The sequence below is a fragment of the Melanotaenia boesemani genome, chromosome 14 (genome assembly GCF_017639745.1).
Source record: "Melanotaenia boesemani isolate fMelBoe1 chromosome 14, fMelBoe1.pri, whole genome shotgun sequence".
NCBI lineage: Eukaryota > Metazoa > Chordata > Actinopteri > Atheriniformes > Melanotaeniidae > Melanotaenia > Melanotaenia boesemani.
In genome coordinates, this window is record NC_055695.1 from 8,919,432 (window position 1) to 8,942,367 (window position 22,936).

Genomic DNA, 22,936 nt, shown 5'->3' on the forward strand with positions numbered 1-22,936 from the left:
GTTGTGTTACAGGACATACTATTTTAAATAAGTAATGTTAGTCAGTGGAAGGTACGAAACTGGTGTGGATTATGGGCATTCATACTGTTATGGTACTTTTCTTTATGTTACGTATTCACCTACTATATTGTAATTGTAAATACATTTGCCTTTCAATCTGAAATCCAACTATAGGGCCAATGTTAGGGGTAAAACAACTTAGAGTTTTACTCTGTGGGTTAGGGTAGACCTGTGCTTTATTACTCTGAACTCGTGAAACACTCCTTTTCTACACTTGGCATAAATATGTTTTTTGAAATCATATTTTTCAAGTGAACAGATATTTGTATAACGTCTAAACTAAGTGTGAACAACTACCATTCTATCAGTTAAGCTATAAGTTAACCCTAACACTACATTGTATTTCCAGAATGAGTGTGTTAAGAGAGAAAGATGCTGTAGTAGTTAAATAACTGGATGCTGGGTGCAGCTTGAGGCAAAGTCACGGTGAAACGACAAGAGCTGTGATTTCATCTGTCAGATGTGGTAGACACTTTATTATACATTCATACTGGCCTGTAACTCTGCTTGATTTTTTCTCGACGTGCACCAGATTGATGTTTTTAAATATAAAAAGTCCAAAATTGTCTCACAGGAGAGCATGCCCCCATCCCCTCTTAGAGGAATTGTATCCTAATAACCCTGACCTGTTTTAATGTCAGGTCATACTTGACCATCTGTAGACTTCACAGAATTACATTTCCAGGGCAACAGCAATTTTGCAAGCTAACAGATTAGTTAAAGGGAAAGTTTACACTTTAATTGCATATATTCACTTGTATAAATGATAAGGTGTTTTCTTGTCCTTGGTATTCTTTTCATACAGATTTTAGCTGCCTCAACACTGCATTATGAAACTCATTATTTTCAGTTGCTTGCGCTAAATTGTGCTAAACTGTGCAGCTTTACTGAGAAAGCCCACACACACCAAGCAGCTTGATGAGCTTCCAGAAACCTGCACAGCCAATTAACACAAGGCAGATATCCATGAACCAGAGGTAAAACAGAGGAAAAGCTGATAGTGTGTGATTATTAATTAAGAACTATATATCACAACTTGACGCTTTAATCGAGACCTCAGGAGGTAAGCAGCATCTTGGAAAAAGATTTCCATTCATGTTGGTGTTTTCTTATAAGTGGGGGATATGCACAGACACATGCATCGTTGTTGCTGGCAGTGGCAGCATATAGATAGATAGATAGATAGATAGATAGATAGATAGATAGATAGATAGAAGTACTTTATTCATCCCAGGCTGGGAAATTTAGGTGTTGCAGCAGTACAGTCATTTAGCAGTTGTGCTTCTAAAGGTAGCAAAATAAAAACAGTATAAAAAATTTCAATATCTACAAGACTTGTACAAGGAGGTATTTAGCTATACACAGTAAGAAGTGAGAATAGCCAGCAAATAATATAGTCCAGTGCAATGATTAGTAGTGTGGTGTGCGAAATTGAGCTTATCTGTGCAAAATTAACTAGTTACACTCAAAATTACCCAGTTACATACTTGACAGTTGTTTTCAATGACACAAGATGAGGAGTTTAACTGTGCAAGGTTGATCCAGTCAGTGCAAAAATTCACCAGTTACAACAGTCACTCATATTGTTATCTCTGACACAATGATGATGAGTTAAACAGTCTTATTGCGTGTGGCAGGAAAGATTTCCTGAAGCAGTCCTTGAGACAGCGAAGCTGTCTGAGCCTTTTGGAAAAGGAGCTCCGCTGTCTGTCCAGCACAGGGTGGAGAGGTTGGTCCGGGTTATCCAAGATAGATAACAGTTTGTTCAGTGTCCTCCTCTTCACCACTGCTTCTAAAGTGTCCTGTCTGCAGCCAATGACAGAGCCAGCCTTCCTGATCAGTTTGTTCAGTCTGTTGGTGTCACTGGCTGCAATGCTGCCCCCCCAGCAGACCACAGATGAAAACAGGGCACCGGCCACAACAGACTGGTAAAAGATTTCCAGCATCTTGCTGCACACGTTGAACGACCACAGCTTCCTCAGGAAGTAGAGTCTGCTGCAGGCCTTCTTGTACACAGCTGTGCTGTTGGTCTTCCAACTCAGTCTGTTATCGATAGTCACTACCAGGTATTTATATTCCTCAACCGTGTCCACATCACTACCCAGGATGCAGAGGGGTTGTGGAGCTGATCCCTTCTTCCTGAAGTCTAACACCATCTCTTTGGTCTTGTCCACATTAAGCAGCAGGTGATTCTCACCCGCCCACTCCACAAATCCGTCCACCAGCCCCCTGTACTCCTCCTCCCGTCCACCACTTATACACCCAACAACTGCAGAGTCGTCAGAAAATTTCTGAAGGTGACATGACTCTGAGTTGTACTGAAAGTCTGTGGTGTATAAGGTGAACAGGAATGGAGAGAGCACAGTGCCCTGTGCGGCTCCTACATCACTCATCACCACATCAGACAGGACACCGCCCAGCCGGACAAACTGCGGCCTGTCTGTCAGGTAATCAGCGATCCAGGAGACAGAGAACCCACCGACACCCATCAGCCGCAGCTTCCCACTCAGTAAAGAAGGCTGGATGGTGTTGAAGGCACTGGAGAAATCAAAGAATGTGACTCTCACAATGCCTCCACTACCATCCAGGTGTGAGTGAGCTCGCTGCAGCAGATAGATGACAGCATCATCCACCCCCACACGTGGCCGGTAGGCAAACTGCAGAGGGTCGAGAGAAGGTTTCACCAGCGGCCTCAGGTGGGCCAACACCAGCCTCTCCAGCACCTTCATCACATGTGATGTAAGGGCAACTGGACGGTAATCACTGAGGCCAGATGGAGATGACTTCTTAGGAACAGGAACCAGGCAGGAGGTCTTCTAAAGTTGTGGCACCTTCTCCAGGCTGAGGCTCAGATTGAAGAGGTGCTGGAGAACTACAGACAGCTGGCTGGCACAGGTCCTCAGTATCCTGGGGCTGATACCGTCCGGGCCAGCGGCCTTGTGTCTGCTCACTCTCTCCAGCTGTCTCCTCACCTGCCAGGCTGTTACAGTCAAGCCAGGGGAAGGGGTAGGGGCAGAGGAGACAGGGGCAGTCTGAGAGCTAAACCTATTGAAAAAGGTGTTAAGCTCGTTAGCTCTCTCCCTATTACCATCAGTCAGTCTGCCTCTCCCCCCACATCCTGTGATCTCCTTCATTCCAGACCACACCTCCCTCGTGTTGTTCTTCTGGAGTTTGGCCTCCAGCTCCCTCTTGTAAGAGTCCTTACACTCCCTCAACTTGTCCCTCAGTTGGTGCTGCACCCTCCTCAGCTCCTCCCTGTCTCCAGACCTACACCGCACAGAAACCAGTAGCTTCCAAAAACTTATATATGCTCTTTTGCTCTGTCATCCTTTTTAAATTTTTTGGCCAGGCAGTATAATAATGTATATTTAAGCAAAAACATTATAATAATAATAATAATATCATTGCAGTTTTAAATCGTGTTCTGCCTCCTGTGCGAGTTTTCCAGTCTCCAGTTGTAAGAAATTATCATACTCAAATTCTACCTCTTGTGCTTATTACACACATGCACAGTTAACTCCAAGCCTGATTCTCATTATTTTCTTAAAAAAAACACCATGAAAAAAGTATTCTGCTTGAATTCACCACATGCAGTTTGCAGCTAATGTTTAGGTTGCAACACAAGTAATTTAGACCCTTTTATAAAGGATCTTCAGCTGTCCCTTTTTCTGACCCTGTCTAAAGCTTTTGTCCCTTTCCCCCCATTGATCAGACCTCCTTCAAGCTTTCAGCTTATTCTTTTTTAAACCTCAGATTTGAAGTATAACCACCCCAGTTTGTGGTTGCGACTTCAGCAGCGTCTCACTCCCTCCCAACTATTTACAGCCCACACAACTTAAAATAAACCTCACATCTATACTGTCAATGTAATGTATTTCCCCAATGACTGGTTGGTTGTGTCTGGCTACAAGGCCACACAGGAGCAGCAGTCTGTTTAACAGATCAGAGATTTACATTAGTGAATGGGTATCAAGATTAAGAAGAGAGATGAAGAGAGCAGTGATAGAGGATTAGAAAATGACGAGTGGAGCTAAAGATGAGATGCGGCCGTGTGCAAGCATGTTGAAGCAACTAGTCACTGAATAAGAAATGCTGTGGAAAATTCCACATTGAAATCCTCTGATAAAATTCTTGGTTCTAAGTTGAACTAAAACAGAGATATCTATTTAAATCTCAAATAGGGAGAATTGTGGAACGAGCAATACTTTGAAAGAATAGCCCTCCTCTGACTGCTCTTCTCTTTATTTCTTACCAGAGAGACTAATGATGGACACATCCATGAAAAAAAAATACCTTAAAGTGCAGCCGATTGCTGCCATTTACCCACGCTGAAATATTTCAGGCTCTGATATAAAAATAATCTTTAAAAAAATACTTAATCAATACACATTTTCCCAACGACAATTTCATAATTTAATTCAAGTACTTAAAGAAATAGCCACTTCTGGTGCCAGAAAGGTCAGCATGACAGCTGAATGCCTTGTGGCCTGACAACATATTACATAATCGTGGAGGGTGCTATTCAGTTACTGTGTATGCTTTTTTGGGCTTAACCATCTTGAAAAAGGTTGTGAAAGGCTCAACTATTAGCAAAATCATACATAGCCACTTATCACTGCTTTCATTGTATATGTAAAATCCTTGCCCACTATGTGCCACAACTAGGGCTGCAGCTGGAGATCATTTTTGTAATTGAGTAATCTAGCGATTATTATGACAATTAATCGAGTAATAGGATAAAGAAATTTGACATTTTTAAAGAAAATATTGCTTTTCTTATAAATAGAGTGAAGTGTATTAGGTGCTACTAGGTAATTATCCATGGAAAAAAAATAAACTAATGCATTTAAGTGCAAAATTGCACTTTTCTGTTTTGCAAAAACAAAATAGAAAAAAAAAAAATCACATTTCACCTTAAATGGTACACATCAAGCCTGAAATGAGGCATAATAATGAACACTGCAAACAAAAAACTAGACTCCTCTTACAGAAGATGTAACAAAAGTTATTCTTGTGAATACTTTAAATACACATTTCAAAATGTCTTTCTAAACACTAGTGTGTGTGTGTGTGTGTGTGCTCACACATGCTTAAGGAGCTGGTGTTTGCAATGGAGGAAAGTGAGCATATCAACATGCTCACAACTGAGGCTTTCCCTGCGCTTTGATTTCCTCCCACAGAAAACAAGCGCTCCGATGGTGTAGAGGTTGCTGGGATACACAAGAAAGCTTTTGCCAGCTTTGCCTGTGTGGGATAACATGCTGCACTGACTTTCCACTATGACAGTGGACTCTCCTTTCTGGACAAGGCATCTCCAAAATACATCAAGACCTCCTTCTGAACAGTTCCATTCAGCTGCTGCTCCTTGTCTTCTTCATCACTGGTTCTGGACTCTGACCCTGTTTATTTTCAATAAATGATGCGGCATTCCTTGTTCAGGCTTGCATGTCTTGTGCTATGTTGGGAGCCTCATTTTCATTTGCGTTGCTCTGCCCTGTTTTCTTTTTGACAGTTAGTGCCGTGATGTGCACTGCAGATGATGTAGTGCCATGATAATGTTTTGCACCTTATAAAATGTCATCAGGAGGAAGAAACTTCAGTTTCCTAAACCTGGGATCTAAAGCAGCAGCAAGTAGGACAGTGTTTGGGGAATCAGACTGAAACACATAGTTCTTTCCATCCTGCTGTGATTTGCTCAATCGCATCAGTTTGATATGACTGGGAAGGTGCAGTCTCATAAATTGGAGTCTGGATGGATTTTTTGAAGCTTTGTACAAGCTGTGGAAGTACAGAGAGGGTGATATATTTTTGTCTACTTAAAAATACAGTTGCACCCCCAAACCCTCAAAAGGAGGATAGTTTAGCTCCACAAATACATTCTACTGCTCAGGCTTAAGCTCAAGGTAGTGTTTTCCTCTTGGTGTAACTGCTGGGTGAGATGAAACAGCAGTTAGTGGCCATCTTTGCTCCACTAGCTTGGACAACATGTGGAAAGTGCTGTTCCAGCAAGTGTTTACATCTTGCACAAGCATGTGTGATGGTGTGCCCATTTCTGTAAATTTGTGGTTTGGCCGTAGCTGGAAAAACACCAATTAACATTAGACCTTTTTTTTTTTTTTTTTTTAGGCTGAAAACTTTCAACTCTGATGTGTCTCAACATTGATGCAAAATCCTTTAAATCCTCATCACAAGGCATCTTATCATGCAACACCAGCTTTCATTTTGAGACAACCATGGGAGTCAGTTAGCTGTACGTAGTCGTACTTAATCTAACTTGCCTAAATTAATTTGCAACTCTATGATGGACTTTTTCCATGGAGAGTGTTAGTGAATTTTTGGACATTGCTCATTAAAAAACCCTCACATCATCAATTGCATTTTTATTGCAAAGCACATTAAAGAAGAGTTGGACAACAAAAATGTAGGGGATAAACAGAAAATTGTCATTTCATTATACGCACATTTCAGTCATCAAATTGAGCCTGCAGTACATAATCTGAAGGTGAAGATAAATCTTTACATTCCTACAGCAGAAAGAAAATCACTATGCCTTGGATTCTAAGCATGAAGATTAAATTATGGTTTTCGGCATTCAATTAGTTAATTTTAAGACATCACTGTCAGTTTAAATCTACATGACGGTATCTGGGATGTGTGACCTGTAATTTAAAGCTAAGCACAAATGTCTGCAGAAGAAATGCAGCCATGGAGGTCAGAGGAAGTGTATTAATATCTCCTTTTTCTGTGAGTCCTCCTTGTAGAAAGCTCAGCCCTCCTACTGTCTGTATTCCACCCTCTCCAGATGGAGCGATCATACAAGTCCCTCTGTTTCTGGCCTTTGCTGCAGGCTAGAGCCAAGTACTCTTGTAATATTTTCCTATTTCTCAGAGAAATAATATCATTTGTGTGAATGTGAAGCTGAGAGAGCACTCGCGTGCTCAGCAGAAGCCTCCCCAGGACACAGATTGGAGGAGACGGCCTGTTTGTTTGCCTGAGTCGGACATTTCATCTGATCTCTCATTCTGTATGCACGGCCATGCCCTCAAACTTCATCTGAATGCTTCATGGCAATCAATTTATCATGAGGGTGGAATGTAGCCGATTGCCTCAGGGCTGCGTGCCTCCTGCTCTATCTGGTATCATTGCTGTGCTTTTAAGTTATGTAAAGCAAAGTCTGTGGATTAAAGAAAACTCAAAACTTTAAACATGAGCTCGGGCTAAACTATTTTACTGTCTCGTCTGACAATAGCAGAATAGAAACTAGAGAGTTTCTTTAGGCAAAACTTTAAAAGTTTTATTAAGGAAAGGTATAGGTTTTAAGCCAGTAGTTGGCACCACATCAAAATTATCCAGAAGTGAGATACTGGAGCAGTAAATGAGCACAAAGTAACAGAGAAGTGAAGGAAAAAAGTTTAAGAAAGGCTTAAATGGCATTGTGCCCATTAAAGTTTAAGCCACACTTGAGAACTCACTGGAGCTTATCCCATCGGATATGAGGCCAGAAGTGGGGTACACCCTGCACAGGTTGCCAGCTCATCACAGGTCTAACTGTGAGACAAATTAGACAATCACTCACTCGCTTACACTCACTCTTGGGGTCAATTAAACTAGCATAAATGTTTTTGACTGGAAGGAAGCTGGAGTACAAAGAAAGGAATCTGTCTTTCTTGCTTTGAGATGACAATGACAGCCAGCATGCCACCATGCAAAGTAATGTTTCTAAAGAGGAATTTCAACCCTTGAAGTAGAACACAACACTGACATGTTCTCCTGTGGTGCACCCGCAGATCTACCACACACTTGGCTGTGATTTTGGGTTGAATTTAAATATAAACACAGAATTTAAACTTGAATAAAATAACTAAAACTGCATCAAAAACAATTGGGCCATATCACATCATCACATTATAATGTGACACTTTATCGTAAAAACATGAAACATGATATGTTTTATTGTTAGAACATGAAATACAAAGTATGCTACCTAGAAATATTGAAGCAGAATACATTTTATAGAGATGGCATATTTATTCTTGTAAAGCAGAAACATTTCAGCTCTATTTGTCATGGATTAATTGTTGTACTCTGGTTTATTGTATACACAGTATGAATGTGGGACAGTAATGAATAACACGGTATGTGACCTACCTGTGTGCAGTGAGATGGTGCGTGCATGCGTTTGTGTCTGTGCATATTTGTGTTGCTCTTGGTTAACATGGACCGTTGGTTAGACCGATGCCCTAGCTGTCTTCTAAAAAACTAAAATTAGAATTATATAAGCACCACAAGGAGAATAAAGTTTCCAACACAAAGCTGTAGTCCTGTCTGGTTTAAGGGTACAACGTCAACATTATGACAGTGTCATCCGTAGTGTAACTTCAGCATCTCTCCATGTCTCAGCCCAGTAGGATGTGCAGCTTAATCACATTTAGTAAATTAGACATGTGTCTGATCTAGTGCACTCAGTTTTCTCATTCAAAGACGAAAACAATACGGCTCATATTCTACATTTTTACAACAAAACATATCACTTTATAACGTAATTAGGTCCTTTTCATTTTGGTGACAGCTGTATGATTCAGCAGTAACTCCCATTTTCAGCAGATTTCGGTGATTTCTGTTACTTGCTGCAGTCTTCTGTAAACAAACACAGGTGTTTTGATAAAGTTGTGACACAATACTTGAAACGAGTTTTTGACCTCTTTAATTACTGAAGTGTAATCTGAATGCAGTTCACCCATGCGTACAGGAGCATGGGGGATGAACTGCCAGCTATGTATGTTTGACCTGGAAAAAAGCTTAACAATAATTGATTTACATTACCCTTTTCTGTAACAAGGCCTCTGGCTTAAAGCAGGGATTGGATCATGGGTATGTTGTTGCCCAATCACAAAGCATCAGTAACTTAATTTATTTAACAGCTGTATTTTCGCATGTGGAGAAAATGACTGTACTTGTGAATCCTCTGCATTTTTTAACAGATCTAAGCAATTAAATACATTTTTTTTTCTTTTTTTTTCATTGCGTTCTCTGGCTGTCATGTTAGAACAGCTGTCTTTCGTTTTTTTTAAGGTCATGCAACGTTTCTCAACCTGATTTAATTATAAGTTTCACAAACTGTGTGTGGAAGGCTCTGTAGCATATGTGGACTCTACTCTTCTTTCGGGTGCTGCATTAACATAGACAAGCCTTCTGTGATAAGGTGCTGCGCTGCATTTTGTGTTCACCTCAGGAGAGCTTTAATCCACATTAAATCTGCTCATTTCGTTAAACGTCAACATGATGCTTCCTGTCTGAGCTGATTAGCTTGATGGGTTTTTCACAGCAACAAATGAAACTGGGCCAAATGAGTGACAGGACTTTAATTTCTGTGGGATCAGCTGTGACGGTGGAGAGCTGACAGTCAGTCATCATTTCTCATTAAGATGAAAACATGATAGAAGGGAAATCCTGACAACCTACTTTGCATTGATGTTCATTATTATTTTTTTATTTTGACTAATCTGCTTAATTTCCGGTATAATCGTTATTCAACCTGATAATTAGTTTTTCGAAGTCTAATAGTGCTGTATTGTGCCTGACTAGTATCTGCTGTTTTGAACAGAATTGTAACCTCTGACATTGAGGTAGATGTTAAGGCTTATACCACCAACCTCACATACAACTGTCCCACCTGAAAAGGTGGTGCAGGACACCCTGGCCTGAACATTAATGTTTGCTATGATCATTGGCTTTGCCATCTTAATTTAGGTGGGCTCATATAAATATTCAGTTTGGGGAAATGTAATGCATTGATGGGTTGATAGTTAAACTAATATTGGATTAAAAATATTCTTTTTTTTGGTTATTGTCATAAAAATAAATTGTTTTGAAGGGGCTGATATTTCAAACAGAAATAATCTCAGTGGCTGATTTTTTACAACAGTTGGCAGCCAATATAAAGATGCACTGGTGCCAAGTATGCTGCTGTGCCAAATGTAATGCAATGTTATTGCAATTTGAAGCGACAGAAAGCAGTTCCTAAAACTGAATGTTGTTCAACATGTCAGGATGCCTCTACCATTATATTAGAGCCCCCCCCTCGAGGACCAAAGTTTGAGATCCCGGTCTTTCACAATGTGTTAAATGTTTTTGTATTGATAAGTCTGGACTGCTTATAGGCTTTTTTGTCCACTTAACCCATGATGGAAAGTTAGATGAACTTATATCTGAAGTAATAGTTATTGCAACTGTAGCTGTAGCTATCCTGAACCAGAATGACACCATCTAAAGCTGCTTCCTTGTCTATGCCGCTATTGTTTATTGTCAAATGTAACCTCAGCAATCTGTGCAGAAACAATAATGAATATTGTTTGTATGCAAATGTTCAGTAATTCCTACCAAATCCAGTTGGAACAATTCTTCATATATCCAAGCCTGACCTATATAAATGGATGTTTTTCTTCCTTAGACAAAGACCAGAGCCCCCTCCCAGCACACATTATCCTCATTAATGTTGGTATATAATTGACTTGAAAAGAAACGGCTCATTGCATACATTAACATTGTGCAATCTATATTAACTGTGTAATGTTGCATGAGTTCACCAAAGGGCCTCTGTGGTCCCTCGTTGTCCTGTGACTGCCTCCTCACAGTTCCTTCCCACAGTGAGTGTATATCGTTTGTCTTCAAAGAGAACAGGACAGCTAATTAGACTGCTAGCGTTAAGCAAATCTATTTTTTTTGCACCAATAACACCATTGCATCTGGAGAGCTTCAATGACCCCTGTGGTCTTTGGAAAACAATGATGATAGTCTCTTATCTTTAATGATGAGCTCTCATGTGCTACCCACTATAGCTTTTGATCTATGTGATTTGAGGGAAAAAAAAGGCTGAATGTTATAATTTTGGTTTAGACTGTAAAATATTGCGCAGTTCAGAGGAATTGCTGTGAATATATTTGCATCACATTTGGTCTTATTTTCCCATAAACCAGCAAATGAATTGTTATCAGAAGCTAAATGCTATCTCTGAAAAAGCGCTCACATATATGAAGAATATAACTTTATATTTATTTTACATAAAAACGCAGGAATGTAAGTTTAAGTGTTAAAAAGAACTTCCCAGACATATATCTTTCAAAAGTAAAGTTGGATTATTTCTCTATGAGAGACTACACATAGTTATTCACTTTAAGGGTTTCTCAATATGAAGTTGCAAATCATTTGGGATTTTCATCATCCTTGTTAAATATTAACATTAAAAGAAAAGCTGAAGAAACATCTGTTCACATGGGACAAGGCTGAAAATCTGGCAGTAATCTTTGTTGTGATTCTGTGGTGGAAATTATTATAATTAGGCATTATTCCATGTAATACTTATAAAAAACCTGTCAGGGAACATTGGAACATCATTTGGAAAAGCACTGAGAAATTGCAAGTTAAAAATCTTCCATGAAAAGGAAAAACAGGCAAAGACAAGAAATGCACCTTTGCACAGACTTTGTAGCAACTTATGTTGGCATCCGGACAAAGACTTAATTATTTCTGCAAAGCAATGCCAAACCAAAGTTTGTACATATGACAACAGCAAGACTTAGTAACAAAAGTGTCTTGGTGCTAAACTGATCTTATGAAACACAAAATATGACAAGAGACCCTATAATACGTCCATCAATACAGAAAAACCAGAAAACATTATTGCTCTGATAAAGATGTTCCTTTCTCTATTATTTTAGTAAAGGGAGACATGTATAGATGAAGGTGCAAATATATACATAAATATTTAGGACTGGGTACGTTAACGTATTATCGAGTTAACGCATTAATTAACGGCATTAATATTTTTCATCGCATGTTTACACAATTTTTTTTTTTTTCATTTCTTGCTCACTGGTTGTGAACACCGACAAACCACAAGCAGCAGCTTGAAGCCAATATCTCTTCCTCCATGTCTTGTCCTGCTGCAGCTGTGTGTCTGATGTAATCGGGAGAGTTTTTTTAAATGAAAAGACATTTTCTGTCTGGCACTTAAGAAGAAAAAGAACAGACTTTTCTCTTTTTCTGTCAAAACCCATGCAAGTGGGCAGAAATGTGTGATTTTTGGACACCTGGCCTCGGGCCCACCTCTCTGTTTGTAATAGAGTGAGATGTAGAATGATCAGTTCACACTGTAGGTAAAATATTTACCCGCTCATTGAAAGTGACACATTAATTTACAGAATGATTGATAAACAAACATTTTGAAAAAAAGGAGTAGTTCAGTAGACAGTCCTCCCTGTAATATTTTATTTGATCTTTCATAAGTTGCATTAAGTGTCCTTTCTGTTTTCATAAAAGTGAAATAATTCATTTAATTTAAACTAGGGCTGTCAACTTTAACATTTTTAGTCAGATTAATCACAGCTTACAAATTAATTAATCGTGATTAATCACCATTCCTGAAATTTGCCCATTTTTACTGCAGGCTAATGCATACAAATATTTAACTGACCTTCCCTTGGGTAAACATCAGATGTCCAAAGGTCAGTCAATGCAGCATGTAATGTACTTCTATATGTTGTTATGCATCATCTCTACCATGTTCTAGATCATAATTCAGAATCCATACAGCGTCATCTTATCAACCATCTACACATTATCACATGGTGATAATATCTGTCATAAAACCACCAGATGTTGAAAACTGAAGTTAAACAGCTGATATTGATGAAGAAACTGATAAAACTGATGATCTGGCTAAAACCCAAAGGTCTCATTTGTGTCCCCCGTTTCCTGGTCTGTGCTCCTGCCTGGCCCCCCTTCAAAATTTTTCTAGACCTGCCTCTGCATAGCTGAAGTTAAATCCTTTCTACTACCTGTCAGCTACTGTGTTTAAAAAGGGTCCTGCCAAAAACAATACTTTGGGGTAATTATGTGCTGGTGTGAACCATTCTCCGTCTCACCTGAACGATAAACAAGTGCTGAAAGAGAGACGGCACTAGCAACAGAAAAGCCGATCAGCTAATCACCATCAGCCGTCATGATTCACCAGAGATGAAGAGGAGGGGCAGACACAGAGAAGACCAGAGAGCCACTAGACCAGCCACATTTGTGCACAACGCAGGGAAAGAAGGAAAAAAACAAGTGCGGGCGTGGAACCCTCTCAAAGCAAAGTGTGGGTGTTTAAACACCATCATCCTCTGTGTGGATGTGTTGTTGTGCCATCAATGTACTTTTTATTCTCAAATCCATCCATAGAGTCAGCAGGCTCATCTTGCCCCCAGATGCCTTCATGTCCTGCTGTCATAACGGAGAAAAACAGATGTATTAGGGTTGTTATGCTGTGCATGCATTAATTGTGTTAAAGGTATTAACACAATTAATTACATAAATTAGTTGTGGCCTTTAGCGTGTTATTTTTGACGGCCCCAATTCAAACTCATTCCTCAGCTATGGGTTACTTTTTTGTTGCAAATGTTTTTGTTTTTTTCTGACCCCTACAAAATAATTGGTTTCCAGAGAAATGGTTGCTGTAATATACTGTATTTTAGTTCAATAAAGGACACGATTATTTCTAGAGAGGAATAATAAGTTGGGGGATTACTTCTCCAGGAGAGAGTGCAGATACTTCAGGGTAGAGATGAGAAATGCACAACAAAATGAAATATGCCAGCAAAAACAAAACACAAAAAACCTTTCTAACCAGAGTCCAAATGAAATCGGTGCCACTCAGGCAATTATTAACATTTGATGTTTACACCGAGGGCTGCATGGTGGTGTGTTGTTTATGTCAAAAGAAAGTATTTAACTGGCCATCATTTTTTAATAACTGGGCTTTATATAGCAAACTGAAATCTCTGTGTTTGCATGCGTTCATTAACTGTGAAATAACTTTTGAGGTGTTTTTGTTTTGTTTTTTAATGTCCTCACTTTGGAAAAACACTTACAAAAGACATCAGAGAAAGAGACTGTACTTTGTTTAAACATAGTTATCTAAGTTTTGTTCCATTAATTCTTCTGTACAGATTTATTATTTAAATGCCCATAATTAAACTGTGTTGATTTTTACTGGACAGCTTCTATAATAGTAAACATGCTAATGAATGCCTGCAGCAGGGGTAGCAGACAACCATAAGATTTTGTCTGATCACATGATTCTTTCCTATTCACTACTTTATTAAATGACTTCATATCTCCAGTAACTTTATGACAATTGACTTTCTTTTCCTGTCTTGTGCTTTAAAGGGAGCAGCCCATCTACAGCGCCAGAGCTCATGTCTTCCAGATCGACCCGGCCACCAAACGCAACTGGCTGCCTGCCAGCAAGCATGCCGTCACCGTGTCCTTCTTTTATGATGCCAACCGCAGCGTGTACCGCATCATCAGTGTGGGCGGGACTAAGGTGGGAGTCCAACACACTTACAGATACGTACATATCCTCTCATAAGATGCACCTGTGGTCTGTGAGGTTTGGGGACACATGGTATCATAAGAAGCATTTACCTAGCTTTCTGTTTGTCAGCAGTGGGTAAAAAAGATGCAGCAGAGAGGGAGATAGTATATAAAGCTGTTGTTCAAGAAGTGTCTGAACTTATTTTGTTTCTGCTCAGTAAACCAAACATGAAATTTAGTGGGGCTGCATGCAAAGTTAAATATTTTTCTTAATACTGAGTTCATTTTTCTTCATCTAGCACCAGTATTAAATTAGGGAAATATTTTTCATTTGTGGAGTGTAATTTTCTCCTTGCATTTTATTTAGCCCACTTATTCAGCGTGTCTGGAGATTCCTGAAATAAATGGAAATTTGTGCTGCTCAGATGTGGCTGTCATGGGTGAGGACGCATTAGTCAGATCTGCACACAACATACCAACATTGGTATTGCAGCATTCACTGTGATGTTAAAACACCCGGGAGTCTCAACTTTAACAGGATATCTTGTTATCAATTGAAACTTGGTGAAAATGCAGCCACTCATGCCAGTTTGCCCCCATGAGACTAGAGGCCTTTGGAGTAGAGACCAAAGAAATCATTTGGCAAAAACACCACCCAACCAGGCTGTTCACTTGAGAATATTGCTGAACAGCTTGTCATACACCACAACAAGCTTTTCTCTAAGCTTTCTTTCTGAGTCCTAGTTTTTGGGCATGTTGTCTTTATTTGCAGCTCTCCATCAGACATCCATTATGGATAAATACCTGTAAGTAACCAAATAGCCTCTCCAAACTCAAAGGACAGCACAATCTAAATGTGGGCAGTAATCATAATCTCGCTGTTTCATTGTTGTTTTTGTTTAGGATGCTAATTTGCATCCTAGAAAAGCATAGTGCTTCTATACCATTTATTGTAGAGAGCTGCTGCACATTGAATAGCTGCCTCATAGAGTTCAGTCAGCATATTAGCTGGTCAAGAAAGGTCCTATGAAGAAAAAAAATCGACTTAAATGAGTTTGACATTTGAAGGTGACTGTAATAATTCATATTCCTACTGGTTCTTTCTGTTTATTGTGAATTCTTTGTCCTTGAGGAAAAAGGGTCTTTTGAAATCAGGCTCTTGAATTATGTGAGGTAGCTGCTTAACTCAAAAGTAAATGCACATGCATCTCAACAGAAAGGGAATGCACCTTGACTCTCTTGAAGTTCATTTAAAAAAAAAGAAAAGTTTTTAACTTGAAAATTCATCTCATGGGAAGCAGTGTCAGTATCTTAGTTTATTTTATCACATTAAACATGACCTCTCTCACCTTGTTCTTATTCCTTTTCGCTACTTCTGCTCTGCATCATGTAATGTCTTTGGGGGTAACAAAGAAAATAAAAAAACATCTCTCTCGACCCTCTTACAGGGATTCTCTTCTCTTAATTCATGACATTTTTCACTTGTATTTGCTGTGTTGTCAGGCCATCATCAACAGCACCATCACCCCAAACATGACTTTCACTAAAACCTCTCAGAAGTTCGGTCAATGGGCAGACAGCCGTGCCAACACGGTCTATGGCCTGGGATTCTCCACCGAGCAGCAACTGCAGCAGGTAAACATGACTAACATTCAAATGAAACACTTCATTCCTCAGGTCTTTTAATAAAAATACTGTTAACATCAGTGTACCTGATAAATTTAAAAACTGTTGAAGGCTGCTCATTTTAGTGTTCAGAATACACACATATCTTTTATTTTTGCCACTATGTAGGTTCTACAAAGGATGGTTCTTTTAGTGACTTTAATTTATCTCCAGGATTTCAGACCTGTTGTATTTTTTATTTTGCTTTTCTACTTTATCCTGAGAGAAACTGTAACAGCACAATAAAAATAGTGTATGTGATATCAAAAACACTCGAAAGTGTTTAGAAAAGACATTATTAAGACATTATTACAACAAAAAATACATGAATTTCAAATGAAAGTACATGAAAATCAGAGCAATTCATTTAGTCAGGTTCTTCCATTAACAAGTAATAAATAAATAGAAACTCCTACAACAAAATACACAAAATAGACAGCAGTCAACCAACAACATCATTACATCAGTGACAGTTTCTAAATTATGTATGAATTGGTCCACTCATCACACCTAAAGCACCATAAGACAATTAAAATATTAAAATTCTGAAAGGGAACATTACTAATTGCCCTCAGCCCTTCAGCTATCAAACATAATAGCTTGATAGCTGAAGGAGTAAAGGAATCTGCGTATCTATTTGTTCTTCGAGGGGGAGCATAATATCATGGACCAGAGGGCTTGGGGGAGAATTCCCTTGCCAGTACACAGTCAGGTTGACTAATAATGTTCCTTGCCTCCTGGACTGCTATTTCTCCCAGAGAGAGCCCCGGTCTTCCTGCTTGGATCCAATAATTTTAAAGCAGACCTTAACAGTACTACACTATTTATTTGTTCTTGTGAAACCCTTTAAACTTGCATAAAACAGGAGAAAGTTAAGAAACTTTCAATGAAGCAGTGGTAGAAGTTGTGTAATAAGGTATTGAGCTTACATTTGTTTCTTCTCCCACCTTCAGTTTGCAGAACAGTTTAAAGAAGTGAAGGAGGCAGCTCGTCTGGCTAGAGAGAAATCCCAGGAGAGGTTTGAACTGGCCAACCCTGGACTCAGCATTGCTGCTCCGCAGGTGAAACATTAGAAAAAATAAATTATCCTCCGGTTATCTTGCTCTAGGCAGCAGGAATAAGAAGGAAGAACTGGAAACTCACTGTACTTAAATATACTTGAAACAAATCAAAGCAAAGCTTATTGCTATGGGTATAACCACCCCGACAAATATATCAGACATTGACTTATAGCCAAAATAACTAGAATGTTGACATGGTCATACATACCCCTGTATGAGTTAGAACCAAACATGTATCACATTCATTTGCTGGCCTGAAAGCTTTCCTGTAACCAAGAACTATTTTCTCTTGAATGAAAATAATTTATATATAAATGCACTGAGACATTAGTTTTGTTTTCGATAGCTTCAAATACCTTTTTTGTTACATATAGCAGATTTGGACAGACCAACCAATTTCCACTCAGACTAAAGGGATATGTCTTGCCTTTGTCATGTCATGCTAACTGACAGGAGTCAGTGCCTGATGTAAAAAGCCACGTGCTCAGAATATAAGTTGTGCAGGTATTATGGCTAATTATCTGTCCTCCAACGCTTACCCTGCATAGACACCAGACAACCTAGATGCCACTTGATTTCTCCATCTCTTCTGACCTGATTAACAGATTTCAGTTGTTTGTTGATGGAAAAAACATGTTTGTGTGCTACTTTTTGCAATTTATGGGGTGTATTAGCAATAATAAATTCCAGTTTTTTTACCAAATCACACTGCCTATCCAAAAAGAAAGTTACACAATCTAATATTTTATTGGACCATCTTTCGCTTTGATTACAACATGTTTTTGCAGTGGCCTTGGTTCTGTAAGCTTCTGCAGTGTCACATTTATTTCTCTTATTTTCTGTTTTCTGTTATTTCTGAGTTTCACTAATGTTTTGCCAAAATCTTGTATTGATGATGGGAGAGTCCAGCCACTGCACAAAGCCTTCTCCAGCACGTCCCAAAGATTCTCAGTGGGGTTCAGGTCTGGACTCTGAGGTGGCCAATGTGTGAAAATGATGTCTCACGCTCCCTGAACCACTCTTTCACTATTTGAGCTTGATGAATTCTTGTCATCTTGGAATATGCCCGTGCCATCAGAAAAGAAAAAAAAAAATCAATTGATGTTGTAACCTGGTCATTCAGTATATTCAGGTAGTCAGCCGACCTCATTCTGTACAGTTGGCACTAGACATGATGGCTGCCTCACTTCATCTGCCTCTCTTCTGACCCTGATGCTCGCATCACTCTGGAACACGGTAAATCTGGACTCATCAGACCACATGACCTTCTTCCATTGCTCCAATCTTTATGCTCTGTAGCAAATTGAAACCTTTTTTTTCAAGTTAGCCTCACTGATAACTGCTTTTCTTATGGCTACACAGCTGTTTATTCCCTATCCATTGAGTTTCCTTCATATTGGCCATGATTACATGGTGTTTATTATTTCAGAATTAATTATGCAGAATTAAATAATTTAGAATTAAAGTATTCTCCTTTGTGTTCACATTGAAATAGTAATTCCGAATTGAGGTTTACGTGAAAAACACATTTAATCGCCTTTATTCAATTCTGCTGAAGATCTGGGGATTGGGAAGGATTCTGATTGGACAGGGGGCGGACATATTTACGTCTACCGGAGAAAAACAAACTCCAGTTCCAGCTTCTTTTCTTTTTGGCTACAACATTTTTATTTATTTATTTTTTATTTAACCTTTATTTAACCAGGTAAAAAATGTTTGAGAACCAGTTCAACATGGAAGACCACATAATAAGAGCCATTTTTACTCTGATTGTGCTTGTAGTTTTGAATCAGCAGCTCGACTGACGATTCATTTAGAACAAAATGAATGAATACATGACTGAGGAATAATTCAGTTCAGATTTAGAATCAGAATAAATCAGCCACTTACTTTGGATTAAAGTTTAATTCAGAATGGCCATTTTCATTTGGAATGAGGTGTTTACCAGGGCATTTTAAAGAGGATTTAAATTGTATTCTGACAACGTGGCCATTGTGTGAATTTTTTTAATGATTTAATTTCACTAAACATGTAATTGATCACCAATTTCAATCATTCAAGATTTTTTTTCTGACCACATTTCTTCCTCAAAGATAATGGTGCCCCACCATCTTTCTGGTTTTTAATAATGTGTTCTTAACTCAATTTTAGTAGTTTAGCATCCCCTATGATGTTTTCTTTGCTTGATGCTAATAATTTGAGCCTTCTGAAACAGATTAACATCCTTTCCTCAGTCACTTCCAGCATGGTTGTTTATGAAGTGAGAAGATACTCATTGCATCAGTTAGGGTTGCCAGCTGAAATATAACCACCCATGCAGTAATTATCCAGTTAAATTTGCGAGGTGTCTTTCTTTTGGATGGACAGTGTATTTGGAAAACAGAGAAATGAACTCAAGTTGGGTCATTGTAGAGAAATGACAGATTATCAGCAACAGCTTTTACCGTAATCAAAATCTAGAAGAAGGTTCAGCTTTTTGAAGCATCAGGGTTTATTTCCGGTTGTGCTAAAAAGTTGTTCCTAACATAGTAATATTAATTAAGTTCTTATAAAACTGTCAAACATTTTTTCTGTCATATTGAAATATAACTTCTAACTGCATGATATTACATATATATCACAAGCTCAACCAAAAGTCCTCATTTTAAAATTTGTGTAAAAGAGATTTCATATTTCGTTAGTTTGACACCCGTATCTAACAGGCAGGGACAGCTCTACGTTTCCTGCTTCTATGTCACCCTATGGTGACACCTTCATTTCTCATATCAGGCAGTGACTTGCATCAAATGACAAGGTAAAATGAAAGCAACCGCAGATTGTGGACCATTTCATGCAATTCATACTCTCAGCAGGAAATTTTTAGACCCATTTCCCTAGGAGCCATGCTCTACCCATTTAAACTACTGACAGATGTAGTGAGTAATTCATCTCATCTTCTTACAATTTAGTGTTTTGCTGCCAGCCATTGCAGATTACGTTCATGTATTTTTATTTAAATTTTTTATTTACACCATGATTCCCCAGGGCTCTTATTGTGGCATGAGGGTGACATATCACATATTAGACCATAATGTTATGACTAATCATTGTATAACTTCTGCTGGTGTTTTTCTGATAAAAACCAGGAAAAAATACATTTCCTAAAATCTTCCACTGAGAGGCAAATTTCATTACATGTGGACAATGCTTTGGATAAGCTTGGAAAACTGATTCAGGTTATAACAACCAACCCGGTGGCCTTGAAAAGACACAATGGTTTCTGTAACCTCTGGGTCATTGTGACAGGAGAGCAGTAATATCTAGCACGTTTGTTTCTATTTTAAACATATATAGAGTCACAGGGATTAAATGGATTCACATCTGGCAGCTCCATTATTCTCTCATTGGTTAACTCCATTAAAGGATTTCATGCATGACAAATGGAGATGGAGGCAGGAAGAAAAGGTGGTAGCAAAGGTGTGGAGAGGCTGTAATGACAGGGATTGAAAGAGGAAGCAAAATGAGGGACCGGGGGAATGGAGGATAAAGAGAGGAGAGCAGGAAAGGCAGCTGAATCATCTATAATTGAAGGTGATCTAGCTGCTGCTGAAGGGTCAATGGCCAGCATCAGTTTCATCCCGCCAGTGTCATTGGATTCTTGCTGAACTTGATAAGGTTCGAGTGGAGGAATAATAGTGGGACTGCAGTGGAAAATTTTACCTTCTCAGAAAAAAACAAAACAAAAACAACAAATATGCCCTGTGGTGACATTTTAAATCAATTCCAAGACACAAGATAATGTTTACTGGAGCAGTTTCAGCTATAATGGCAAAACTATTACACACCCTGTTTGGGACACTGTGATTTAACTGTACAAAAATGAAGCTGCTCAACTAAAATCTGGTTTATTAGTTACCTCTGCCAAGTGTTAGAATATTTGGTTGATGTAGCAACATAGATTCAAAACAGTGTATGTTCTTGTGTTTGTACACTGTGCTAGTCTTCACAAAGAACTAGAAACAGGTCTGAGAGACTGCCAAGTCACGCTGCCAGCAGCGACCTTAGCTCAGCTCTGAGACACTCAGATAAGAGCTGATGGTATGTCTCGGTTATTTATTTTGCAAGGCTGAGAAAAAAACACTATTGGATACGACAACACAGAGCATTAATACCGAGAAGGTCAACACCACGAGAAGCGGAGAGCCGAAAAGAGAAATATATTATCACTTTGTGACATTTAATGACAAAACAATATTGCTTTCAACAAAGCCAGGAGGCTTTTCTCGGTGGACTGGTCCTCAACTAAACTGCAAAGAAGTGGATCTTAGATTAGAAAGTCAAAAGTCAGCTCCGCACACAACATTGCCTTGATCAAGTTTAATTCCAGATGTACAAATATGTAGTGTTTCATGAGATCCTTCACAAATTTGAGAAAGGAAAACTACTTATCTAGACTTGACTAAAGGAGTTAATCCAGCCTCCATTGTAATCATCAACAGATAAATGTCAGAGTGGCAAGGAAAGATGCCTTGGATTCCCATGTCATTCTGTCATACTTCAAAAGCTGTTCATCCAACTCAGATATTGATCTGTTAGCTGCAGGGCTGTGTTCATACCACATACAGGGATTCTTTACTCACCGATTTAGTTATTATAATTTGCATCCTCTCACGCTATGTGATAAGGTCACACTTTTAGTCACAGATGGAAACCAAAGTATTTTTTTTAAATGATAAGAAAACTTAAAAAAAAAAACATAGCTTGTCACTTTTTAATTTATAATAAAGTTTGTGGATAATTTGACACAATCCAACTGATTTGTTTTATCAGGGAAGTCAAATAGTTGGCTGCGGTGCATGTTTTTTAACAAATAGAAACGTTCTTCAAACCTATCCTGAGGAGTTTAAGTCAAAATGCAACTATCTGCATGAGACAGACTGGATTTTGTGACGTCTTTCACCACGTAGCAAGCTCCCTGGTATTAAATTTGGAAAGGAGCCAATATGTAAGTAGAAGAGTAACTCTCAAGTGAATCCAGTGAGCGAGTGTATGCTGATGACGTATGCTGGTACATACTTTATTTGTGCTTGTTCCTCTTTCTCACTGATGTTGCAGATATTTCTACAATATTTAGTATTAAAAAGAACAGTCATCATATGGATCAAATGGCATTTTTGCCTTTGATAGTATTGTTAAAAACACCTCTGCTTCCTTCTTGCACCACATCCTCTACCTAGGCACCGCTGCAGAGTATTTCCAGCTGTGCAAACTCATCTTCGTGAAAAATCTGCTTTTTAGTGCATGTGGACGTGGCTTGAACATTTAACTACCAGAAAGCACCAGTTAAGTGCTAAAATGCAACGAAATGTAACCATACAGACACACAAAGAGAAACAATGTGGAGAAGACAGGAACAAACTTGTCCGTCCAAACTGGGTTAAAAAAAAAAAAAAAAAAAAGGTTTGTCCTGTTTTCATGTGTTAATACTGTAATTCTAGCAGCTTCACATGTGCAAAATGAATTTCTTGCCACTGCAAGTTTCCATGTTGGCAGGCAAAAATTGCTGCAGGATGTTACCTCCTAGCTCATACACCCTGCAAACAGGAACGTAGAAAAACACAACAATGTCCCTAAATAGAGCGGCAATGAAAAGCAATGAATAAATAAACATTTTAGATTCTGTAAGAAAACAGGGCATAAAACGTTTCACCACTGGCTCACTACTTTTCCTTGTAAAACACAGCACTGCTGTCTAAACCTGTGTAATAAAGAAATAATAACCGATCAATACTGTTATGGACTGCGAGTGTCTGAGCTAC

The 22,936-nt window shown here is 38.8% G+C and overlaps 1 protein-coding gene across 2 annotated transcripts in view; it reads left to right on the plus strand.

The window, feature by feature from the left end:
• The window catches only part of homer3b (homer scaffold protein 3b), a 55,467-nt gene that overhangs the window by 6,877 nt on the left and 25,654 nt on the right, over positions 1–22,936 (plus strand). For both annotated transcript variants that reach the window (XM_042005915.1, XM_042005916.1), the window contains 3 exons: positions 14,266–14,422; positions 15,916–16,047; positions 17,031–17,138. In XM_042005915.1, coding sequence (XP_041861849.1) covers positions 14,266–14,422; positions 15,916–16,047; positions 17,031–17,138 — 397 coding nt within the window. The remainder of the gene's footprint in view (positions 1–14,265; positions 14,423–15,915; positions 16,048–17,030; positions 17,139–22,936) is intronic.